General features: G+C 40.7%; 1 protein-coding gene across 1 annotated transcript; it reads left to right on the top strand.

Annotated features, from left to right (window-relative positions):
* The first annotated feature begins 691 nt into the window (after positions 1 to 691).
* Positions 692 to 11,682, top strand: synm (synemin, intermediate filament protein). Its single transcript, XM_007243145.4, has 4 exons — positions 692 to 1,702; positions 4,341 to 4,465; positions 6,075 to 6,145; positions 6,258 to 11,682. The coding sequence occupies exons 1-4, from the start codon at positions 896 to 898 to the stop codon at positions 8,459 to 8,461; spliced, it is 3,207 nt and encodes a 1,068-aa protein (XP_007243207.3). The 5' UTR covers positions 692 to 895; the 3' UTR covers positions 8,462 to 11,682.
* Positions 11,683 to 12,071: the final 389 nt, after the last annotated feature.

The following is a 12,071-nucleotide window of genomic DNA, read 5'->3' as shown; positions in this document are numbered from 1 at the left end:
ATTCTTACATGATTTGTAATTTTATTTAGTTGTACTTTAGTCAACCATCTCTGTTTTTTGTTTGTTTTTCTTGCTGTAACTTTGGGAATGTAGTAAGGCCATTTTAATTCTCTGTAAAGCTAGTTAACAAGCTTGCTAACGAGCATAGGATTTGTTTTTTTTCTGGTTGACCAGCTAGTCTTGAGCTGGATTTTTTATCAGGGATATAAAGACCAGTTAGCTAAATAAATGTGAAACAAAAAAAATCTCTTCTTTTCATTTTATTGTTTGCTTACAGTTGGATGAAATCCAAAATTCAGACAAATAAATATTTCATTTGTTTGCTAAGTTATACCAAGTCTCTCTGCAAGAAATGAATGTGTATATTGGAATCGGTATCAGTAGATATATACATAAGCAATATCGGATATTAGCATTTCACACATCAGAATTCCCACATCGGTGCATAACTAATTATTTATTTATTTTTAAATTATACGTATATAACGCAATATTTACTAATAAACCCCTCCTCATTCATGACTGGTGCAAGCCTGTCTGCGTACATTATATACCAGCCAATCGCAGACACTGTTGTGCAAGGGGTGGGCGGGGTTTGACTAAAAACAGGTGGGTAAAAAACAGCACCGTCCTGTCACATCTGCTGCTCTTCTTTTTCTGGAAGCTGGTAGAGGAGGAGGATGATGATGATGATGATGAGCGCGCCTCCTCCCCTCGCGCGCTCACTCACTTAATCTCTCACTCACTCTCTCTTACAGCAACAGACACAGAAAGTGCTCCTCTCAGCCCCGCTCTCCTACAGATGAGCACCACGGAGGGCTAACTAATTTTCTCCTTTATTGTTTTGTTTTATTTAGTTATTTTTACAGCTCCGACTCCAGTGAAAAAAAGAAAGATGTTTCACCTGAGGAGACCCTTCGAGAGCGAGAAGCTCCAGCTGCAGGAGCTGAACCAGAGGCTCGGGCAGTACCTGAACAGGGCGCAGCTCCTGGAGCAGGAGAACGCGCGGCTGGCCGCGGAGCTGAGCGCGGTGCGGCAGAGCAGGAGCGGAGGGGAGCGCGAGAGCGGGCGGATGGCGGAGCTGAGGGAGATGAGGAGGCTGGTGGAGCGTCTGTCCTTGGAGAAGAGCAGGGCGGAGATGGAGAAGGAGCAGCTCCGCAGAGAGTTCCAGAGCCTGCAGGCGCTCTGCTCCGACCAGACCTCCGTCAGCAGGGGCATCGGCGGTGAGCTGCGGGACTGCGAGCAGCAGCTGCGCCGCGCTCAGCACACCAACGGCGGCCTGGAGCAGCGGCTCACCCAGCTGCAGCACGAATACGCACTCCTGGAAGACTCCCACAGAAAGGAGGTGGCCCACCTCAGGAGCCAGCTGAGCTCCCGGGCCCTGCCCGTGCTGACCGAGGTCCACCGCGCGGCGGCCCCGGCCGTCAGCATGGAGCAGGAGGTGGAGGAGTACGCGCGCCACTTGTCCGAGAGCTGGATGGAGACGCTGGAGATGTACCGGCAGCGGATGGAGGAGATGGAGGGAGCGGTGAGGGAGGACCAGGTGAAGCTGGAGGACTTCAGGAGGGAGAGGGCGCAGTACGACTCCGAGCTGAACCGGCTGCGGGCAGAGGTGGACAAGCACAGCCAGGTCCAGCTGGAGCTCGAGGCTCAGCTCATGAACATGCAGGAGAACTTCAGAGGAGACGCCATCCAGTATCAGGTAAGAGAGAGCAGTAAAATATCAAAAATAGCCAAAAAATATAAAGTATAGCATTTTATGAATCTGCAAACAAATAAACACAGACCTCCTCTCTTAACAAAGTGGTCCCAGAGCAGGGACAGTGCCACACCCACCCTAAAAAAACATGGAGGCTGCTAGCTGTTTGTTGGCACAGCCCTGAGAGTAACTAGCTAGCAACCATCCATCCAGGTGAGAACAGCACACTAACTACTGCAGTACTGAGAACTCAGAAGAGGTGAAGAACAACCACTAATATAAAAAGAGGACACATAAGGCAATTCCTTTTCATTAAAAAAAACATTCCTCAGTTCCTGCATTTCAGGCCTTCGCAACAGTTTCCAAAATGTTGATACAGAAAAGTATTTACATTTTTTATCCTTATATAATTTCCATTCCTTCTCACATCACCTATAAGACATTATTACATTACATTACATTTAGCTGACACTTTATCCAAAGCGACTTAAAATAATAATGTACACAATGTTTAGCAATAGAGGCCACAGAAGTTAAAGGCAAAAAAAATACTAAAAAATATTTTTTAGGCTAGGCCTAAAGAGGCCAAAGGGAAATAGTGGGAAAGAGAAGGAAAGGTACTGGAAGGTAATTTAGTAAAGATGAAGAAGACATTTTAGCACAGATAAGCCCAAGACATAAAGTGTTTCATAAAATATTATTGTATCCTATTATTCTACTTCTATCTAATACTGACTAGTTTTAAGTTTGGCATACACTGTATAATATATATAAAGGTGATAAAGTTGATGCATATATAGAAGCAGTTAGTTTTATATTGTATATAGTGTGGTTTCAATAGACACTATTATCCCACAAAGCAGTCTTAAATAGAAACAACTTCTAATACATAATGTGGGCTACTCACATTTGGAACAATTATTTAAAAAAAAAGTGAAACTGTGACTGGAAAACTTGCAGTGATGCGTGTTGGCGTAGCAAAATAAATTAGCATGTTAATGGTTTTGTGCTCAACCATGATAAACTATAAAGGTAAATAATGTTTTTTTGTCACATGTGACACAGATGTTTTATCTTTTTGTCAGTGTAAACAGAACACTGAATATGACATTTGCAATTTCGATTTGGGCCGCATTAAAATGTTCTCTTCAGAAAGGATCTAGACTACCTTGACCACCATCAGAGTACAACAGGATTAGGTCACTTAATGACCTAATTCAGACTGTTGACTATGAGCCAGCCACCTGGGAGACTTGTCTTTATAAAATGCAGTGCAGTGGAGGAAGGTGTTGCAAGAGATCTTTAACAGGTGCATCACAGAAACTTTAAGGCCCAAAATAAATTCTGATTGCTGAGACAAATCATCATAAAACATTTTAACAAATAAACTGTCAGTATTACTAAATTAACTTGGTATTAATAACTTAAAAACTGGTGAATTGCTCCAAAAACCTGCTATTCACTAAAGACATGGAAAACAGCCATATAATTATTATACCACCTTCTCGATTCTACAATCACTGTTCATATTATCAAACACACTGTTGCTGATTGTTGATAAAGACTTATTTTCAAAATGTCTCTATGTAGGTAAAAAAGTCCATATCTGATCTTTTTCCTCATATGTGACACAGATGTGTATGTATGGCAGTGTGAATGGCAAAAAACACATTCTAACATGGTGCAGTGGCTTACCTCACTGTCCCATCACTGAAAACCTCCCTCACAGCTGTTTGGTAAACATAATATGCTGTGTGTAGCCTAAATGTTCAGTAAAATATGTTTAATGTTGCATTTTAAGGTTGCAAGTAAGGTTTCCATCTTTCATCTTGCATGGAGATTATGTTTGTTCCAGCAGTGCTGCACAGTAAAATGGTGCTCTCGAAACAAAACCCCCTGGACACTCCTGCATATCTGCTTTGCTGTTTTTTGGCAGTCATATAAGGGTTTGAATTTGTTACCAGCATATGAGCAGTCATTACTTAACCTGTGTGCACACAAACCTGCATAAAATCACTCTCCATCGTCAGGCAGCAGGTGATGAGTTGCTTGCACTTGGCCTTGTTGGACCATATTGTACTTCTAAGACACATCAGAAAGGATCTAGCCTACTTTGTCCACCAGCAGAGTACGAGAGGATTTAAAGGCTGGACGCTTAGCAGAATTACTTAATGACCTAAATCAGACCTTTGGCTATATGCCAGACACCAGTCAGGTCCCTTTTTTAAATTGAGAGCAGTGGAGGAAGGTGTTGCAAGAGATCTTCAACAGGTGCATCGCAGAAACTCTGAGGCCCAAAGAACCCCACAGGACCATGACAGAGCAGGTATTATTTCAATGGTGGATAGGTAGGAGTATCTAATACAGTAGAGAGTGTGTGGCCACAGCGTTTAAAAACTCAAGCAGCACTGATGTGTCTGATCCACTCAGAACAACACACACTGAAAAACCACCACTATGCTAGTGTCACTCACTGCAATACCGAGAATGATAAAAAAAAACTGCTTTGTGGTGGTAAGAGAGCTTCAGAGAATAGTATAAGAGTGAATAGGCCAGCTCCTGTTGGTCCATCTTTAATTTCAGATAATCAAATTTTCAGATGAAGAGAAATTGCCAAGCTAACTATTGTTCTCTCTTGTAGATAATCATTGAGGAGCTGGAACAAGAGCGCAATCTTCTGGCCAACACCATTTCGGAAAAGCTGAAGGAACATCAAGACCTCCTGCAGGTCAAGATGGGGCTAGGTCTGGAAGTGGCAGCATACAGGTAAGAGTCACTATGAACAACCATTGGCGACTGTGAACAAGTTGTTAAATAGCTTATACTGACGGCCTGAGATTGTGAACATGCAGGTAGAAATACACCAAAACATATTTTTTAACAAAATTAAACATTTGGCCAAATGCAAAATACTGAATGAAGCCCTTTTTGCCACTTTCTTTACTGTTAAACACGATAATGTCTATAGAGACATGTTTGCACAATACCACTATGTATGCTCCTAGTGTGTATGTGTGTGTTCACAGTATAGATGGGTTTAAATTGGAGGCTAAATTCCATCTATGCCCAGCACAAGTATGCTCTATATAAACCTGACTGGTGACCTGACTTGGCCTTTATCTTTAATGACTTGTGACTTGATTTGGACTCTGGCCTAGACACTGGGGCCTTGACTCTGACTCTAGACTAAGGACTTGTGACTTGATTTGGACTCTGTTCTACCTGCATGACTTTATGTGGACTCTATGCATAAAGTTTTGTAACTTACCTTGGACCCTATCATAAGGACTTGCGACTTGATTTGGACTTATAGAGCCTAAATACTAGTCACGTTAGTTGGATTCCAGCCTAAATACTTGTGACTTGTGACTCTAGTCTAATGAGGCGGACTTTAGCCTTAAGACTGGGGACTTGACTTGGACTTGTGTTTTGTAACTTGTGAAAATCTATGCAATAAGCCAAGCATTTTTAAGTTCTGTTTTTGGATTTTAATGTAGTATTTTATGTATCAGTAAATATAATTAATGACAGTGGTGTGCTGTATATTGATTTTGTATCCATGGTTGGTAAAATAAGGCTCTAAAGATGGCAGGCTGGTGTATCTTCTCACCTTCCAATATGTACACAAAGTAAATGCCAGACCTTTTATAGAAAGCTCCACCACACACACACACACACACACACAGAAACACAAGCATTCAAAAACACATGTTCTTACTGCTGCTGGGTTTATATTCTGTTGGTTCTTATAACAGAGTGTGTCTGCTTGGGATCCTTCTTTTAATTTTCTTATGCGGTTCTTTATTACAAATGTCCTTGTCTTTTTGGTCAGGTCACACTGTCATGGCTCCTGTGTGGAATATTTAGAATGTCTTCCTTGGTGACGTGTTGGGGAGGCAAGAGAGGCTTTTTGTGTGTGTCACAGCTCCACATTCTAAGCTGTAACGGAAACAGACAGAGTGCATTGTGGATGTTATTTTTAGTTTGGTCTTTCGGCAGACCCAGAGAAGACATCCACAGGGGAAACGTAGTGAACGCTAAAACGCTTCACTGAAGTATTTAAAGTGTTGCTTTTTGCTTTCCACTGCATGTGCCGTGCCGATATATACTATCACTATTAAGGTAGGTTTCCTTTAAAAGAAGACTGAAAGGGTATGACTGAAAGGAGAGTGTTATTTATCATGCTGGGGTTTTTTTCTACACAAGAAAAAGCTTATTCTTGGCAATCTTTTCTTCCTTTTGGTTTAAGGTTTTGCTTTGTGATGGCAGGGCAAGGTGGTCATGGCTCTCCAGACAGGTGAAAGAAATACCCCTAGGTAATCCAAATTCACAAAGAAGAGAACATTTCTAACTGTAGTTTTGTTGTGTTTCTCAGAGCACTACTGGAAGAAGAAGGAAGACATGTTCAGATGAGGTCTGATCAGCGTGCAAGAGAGAGAATAATAGGTATGATAATTTATTTTCCTAATTTTTTAAATTTTACTGAATGCAGTACTAAAACTAATAATAAAAGTCTCATTGTAGATTGTCTATTACATCTTGTCATTTTCTCACTTAGATATTAAACTGCCATCTCAGTACACTCCCAGGATCTCCACCACTCAGCCAGAAATGAGAAGCCTTCTCACAGGATATGGTGTTAAATATATGGAGCCTGTATCCAGCATTCGTACCTCAGCTACATCCAGTCATTTTGATTCCCAAAGACCATCTCGGATTGTGCCCATCACTATGTCGAAACATGCCCAACAGAGTCCTGCTGCAAGAAGGGATATGATCTCTTTCACCAAAGCAACACAAGCAGCAGCTGCAGCGAGCGCAGCCAAGACTAGAGCCTCAGCAAGTGACAGAACCAAAGACGTGTCACAGAGCGCACATAAAACATCACCTGACCTCCCTAAATCAGCAACAGGAAGTAAAAGAGCCTCCAGTGCTTCACCAACCACAGAACAGAAATCAGTGAGAGTTGTGTCGCCTCCCATGATGAGTCTGAGCAGCTCTGAAGAAAGCCACCAGAAGGTTGTTGATGAGAAATACAAGAGGTTTGAAACAGCAGAGACCGATCATGCCAAGGTATCACTGAAACCAAGTGAGGAAGCAGAGTATTTTCAAAAGGAAGTGTCCAAGCGTAAAGATAATAGAGATTTGAAAGATTCTGGAAATGTGGGAGCGAAGGTAATTGCAGGTGAGGAAAAAATATTAGACTCAGTGTCCATGGAAGAAATTATTGAGAAGGTCATGAAGCCAGCTGGCCTGGATACAAAGCTTAGTTCTGGCTCTGACTCAAAGATCACATATCACGTAGAGAAAACACAGCAAGAAGATGGAAGTACCAAGACTCAAATAGTCCTGCAGTCCAAAGTGGAGGAGGATCTGGATATTTCAGATGATTCTGCCTTAGAGGAATTCCTCAGCAAGGGAGTGACAAAGGTCTCACTGGAAGATATTGAGGGAACCCCAACAGGAAGCATGATTCAAAACCTGCTAAGTCTTGGTCTTCAAGGTGAGAGTCTTGAAAACAAGTCTGTTAATGTGGAGATCATAGAGGAACCAGTGGAATCTCAAAGCGATGAAGAAGGGGAGGTTGAAATTGAGGAGACTGTGGAGGTGATGTCCAAGCCATACTATAAACCTTCATCAATGTTTTTCCAGATTGAAGAGCCAGAAAGCGAACATCAGGCAACTCAACAACATGAGAACACCAGTGAGACAGTGACTGACTCAGAGTATGGCAAGAGGAGGTCTGTGCAGGTTCAGGAGGTATCCAGAGAGGAGAGTCTCCCTTATTATTCCCAGGGACAAGAGACTCAAGAGTACTTCGTTTCCACTCCTGAAGACAATCTTTCTGAATCTGAGGAGGGTGGTGGATTTATGTCTTATGGACATTATGGAGTGGTGGATGACCTTTCAGATGAGAGATACTACCAGGATGAACATCTTCCTACACGCAGAAGATACTCTGATGAAGATGACAGCATCAGAGAGTCACCTGAGTATGCCAAAAGAGACACTTTTCCACAGTGTATCATCGAGGAAGAAGTACGTGTTTCTCCAATAGTGCAAGAGTCCATGCTAGAGATCCTGAAAGAAGAGTCACTGGACCCAAGGGAGCAGCTGAGGGGAGCACTGGAGCAACTGGAGAGCACAGTGTCTGGATCTCTGAAAGAAGAGCTTACTCTTCTCACAAAAGCTGGTGGAGCTTCTGACGGTGTCTCTGTGGATATTAAGAAGGTAGAACAGGCAGCAGACAACGGAACGATGACCTTCGTGGCAGAGCTCAGTGTCTCCCAGAGCCTGGAAGAGTCTGGGCTGCTGGAGGATCCGGGAGAAGAGCTGTCGCAGGAACAGGTCTTAGAAGCACTGCGGTCCTCCAATCCTGGACTACACCAGGCCATTAGTGCTGGAGCTGGTGGAGGCTATACCATGAGAGTCTCCAGAGAGGAGGTCCAAACAGAGGGAATGCCTTGGATGACTGGTCTGGATGAAACTGAAGACTGGAGCAGCTCAGGTAGTGAAGTTGGGAAAACAGAAAAAGTCATCAAGCTGGGGCCTAATGAGCAATCGTTCACATTTCAAATGGATTTCAACAACGGCTCAACTGGGTCAACAGACTTACAAGAGGTGGATTCTCAAGGACAGAGCGTCAGATACGAAGCTGGTGTAGACGAGTTCCTTCAGACCCAGATGACTGATCCTTCATTAAAGGTCCGTCATGAGAAAAGAATTGCTACCGTTTACCTGGAAAGCCCAAAGGAGGAATAACTGAAATCCATATGAAATCACCTTGCAGCCTATTTTTCCATCTGGAATAATCTGATTCATGTGTTTAGACACAGAAAATTATGGGACACATTGGATATGCCAAAAAAACAAAACTCAAATAGATCTGAAGTTAATGAAGAAACCCCAACATCACAGTGACCTGAATTTGTAGTAGCACAGAAATAGCACATACATTAACCCCTGTATTCTTTATGCTTTCTATAGGTGATTATTTCTTGGTTTTTCCTTGATTCACACTTTTATCTTATGTTATTTCTTGAAAATATTGTCTTGATCTATATTTTTCTACTAGTTACATGATCTTTATCTTTTATTTTGATGATGCTTTAGCTTAAGTTTCTACTTTTTCATGAATAAGGTCCACTTTGTCTAACAGTTTAACCTAGACAGCGTGTATTTTCTGTGTTAGTGACTTTAACAGAGCATTAAATCATTTTTTTAAAAGTTAGCTGAAAAATGTAATGCAGGTTTGACCAAAGTTTAATTATATTAAGAATTCATGCAATCCATGTAAGAACAGAACATGAAAAAAATATTTGCTTTTATTTGGAGTTCAAATATTTGATCATACCATCTGAAAAAAGCAGACTTGCACAGTACAGCCTACATTTCGCTGCTGTCAGTGTTTGACTCTGCGATTAACTGGAAATTTCGGACTGTCCTTCCTGCCTTTTCTTAGATCCTTTAATCCTTAAATAACATTAGAGTGGAAATCACTAATCCCACCATCCTGTGCATCCAAGATGAGGGCTTTTACAGTGTTCTGTGCTAAGTGAGTGCAAGCAAAAAAGAATGACTGAGTGAGAGAAAGAGAGAGAAAGCTATACAGACCAAGAGCAATACTCACTCCAGTAGTGTCTAATAGCACTTGAACTGTAGTTTGGTGCCAATAAGTCTGTCAGAGCCTGAAACTCAGAACCAGGATTTGCTGTAGCAAGCTTGTGTAATGCGTGGTTATTTTAGTACCATTGCTCATGCTTCACATGCTGGTAGTGGAGGGAATGAGAAGGAGTGAGAGAGAACAGACAGGGAGAGAGAGAACGAGAGGGTGAAAGAGGGTTCGTAGAATAAGCCTCTTTAGAGTGTTCCATTAACACATGATTTCCTAAAGAGATGTGTAGGGCTTACATACTAACATATGGCTGGTGTCCCAATTGCATACCGCACACTAATACTAAAAGGTATATACTAAATACCATATTTTAATAGTGCAAAATATTAATGTACTAAACTGTTTTTACTAACAGGAAATGATAAGGCATCGCTAAGGCAAGTTCTCCTGCAAGTTATTCTGATGCCATTGCATGCCATGTTTCTCAAATTGTTTCAGACCTGAGTAGTAATTTCCTTTGTTTTGCATTGCGTTCTGAGTGTGCATCTTGGGTATTTTATACTCAACTTGTAGTGATTTTACATGCTCAACAAATAGTGATTAGTATGCAATTGGGACACAAACACCCTATATGCAATATTTTCTTATGTTCCAAAGCCGCCATTTTCAAAATTGAAGTGCAAGCATGTACAAGCATGTGCATCTTCTGCTCTATATTTTTGTATTTTTTCTTAACTTTGTCACTTAAACTAAGATACTGCTTTTGCCAGACTGTACACTGTAATCTGCATTGCACTAGTAGCCTCTTGATGACTTGCATTTGGTTTGGGGCATGTATAGGAATTCTCTACTTTAGAAAGCTTTCATTTAGCTCTGCTGTAATCTTTTTAGCCAAGGTTTATGCCACCTGTTGTGTCACATGTGACTGTATTGTGCCTGTTGCTGATGAGGTTATGAACAACACTTTCAAACCCTTTAAAGAAGCTTGCGTTAGCACTGAATGTGTCATTAAATACTGCAGAATTAGATTATCTGTCTTCAGTAGTCATTTATAGTGCTGGCGCAAATATATTGAACAATTGAGCTTTCATTCATTATGCTGGCATTTATTTCTCTACTTATCATTAATCAATTTTGTATAATGGTAATGTAGAGCTTAAAGTTGGCCGGTTCTAATAAGAAAGGAAAGGCTGTTAACTTGATGGCCTTCTTTGCAATGCTGCGGTCACATAAAACCAGGCTCCAATCTCTATGAAGACAGATCAAAAAGTTTAAAAAATTAACTTGTTGGTTACATCATCTGTGGAGGAGAGAGGATAATATTGTGATGAAATCGTGCCCCCTCCTAGATCTGCACAAGCACAGTAGCCAGAACAAGTTAAGAATGTACAGTTTTGTGCATTATTAATCCAAATGCTGATAATTTTTTATCAGACTATATCAGCTATTTAAAAATGTTTTTTTTATCAGTTATTTGACACTCAGATTCAAGTATGTTGGTCTCTCCACATTCGTAGAAATCAGATCCTGTTCAGTGGCATTTCAAATATGGCCACCAAGTAAACAGATAAGCCTATAGGTTCTAAGCCTGTAAGTTAACAAGCTCTTTTTGTTGAAGGACTGGGCTTTATCTGGAAACAGACACCACTCGGTTTTCAACCAGTGACTGATCTCTTCATTTATAACACCAAAGAACAATGCAATAGAAGCAATAAGTTCATACCAGTCATCTCAACAAACTGCATCATTCTGCACAACAACAAAAAACAACAACCAAAAATTTCTATGCAATATGATGTGCGCACTAAAAAAATTATATTATTAAATGATAAGAATAAAATACTCAGCAACAGGCCTATATGCAGAGGAGATTTAATTAATTATCATACATTTGTTTGTGTATTGATCTTAATCTTAAAAACACTTGGTATGCTATGTAGCATACATATTATGCTTGGCATAATAGCATTATATGCTAATATAAACTTCCATAATATGTACATTATGTTCAGAAAAAATTAGGAAAATCCAAAGCCTGTTAAATGCAATTTAGGCCAGCCCTTTATTCATTAGCTGCTTACAAACCATGATGCTTCGTTTACAGCACAATCTTCCCTTGTGGTAGAATTTGATTTCTTTGTGTTTCTTCTACACTTTTCTTGCATGGGAGAGGTACACTTGTTACACAGTAAACACATGCCACAAATTGTTCACTTTCACATTAAGAATGCAGTTTTGGGTTTATAAAGTTAGATATCTAAAAGAGTGTATTTCTGCTCCTAGAATATTGACGTTTGGCAGCTTTTTGTCCACCTGTAGCCTGGGCATTGGTTCACACCTGAAAAACAATAAAAGCAAATCTTGTGTGCTTCAGAGTCAGTGTTTTAAATCTTGGTTATGTTAGAAATGTGAAATGACACAAATACTGGGGATTACATTTTTGGATGTTATTCTACATGTTACTGTTGGATGCGTACTGTCAGCTTAAAAACAGATGCAATTGTATGAGAGAAACTGACAGAGTAACATAGAAAGTCTCTTGGAGAGAACAAACCCCCCTGCAGAGCTTGTCTGCCTTGCAAGAAATATTAGCTTGGTTTGCTGCCAATCCACACCTTTCCTCTAATGAAATTGGACTGTTCCATTAGTGCTGGGAATCTCATGGCATAAAGGTTCACTTCTGTAATAAAATACTTAGGAATGCTAGCCTTTGATTAAAGTAGCACAGTATTATACATGGTGACCATAAATGGACTT

The sequence above is a fragment of the Astyanax mexicanus genome, chromosome 9 (assembly GCF_023375975.1).
Source record: "Astyanax mexicanus isolate ESR-SI-001 chromosome 9, AstMex3_surface, whole genome shotgun sequence".
Taxonomy (NCBI): Eukaryota; Metazoa; Chordata; class Actinopteri; order Characiformes; family Acestrorhamphidae; genus Astyanax; species Astyanax mexicanus.
This window is presented reverse-complemented; position numbering and strand designations above follow the sequence as displayed.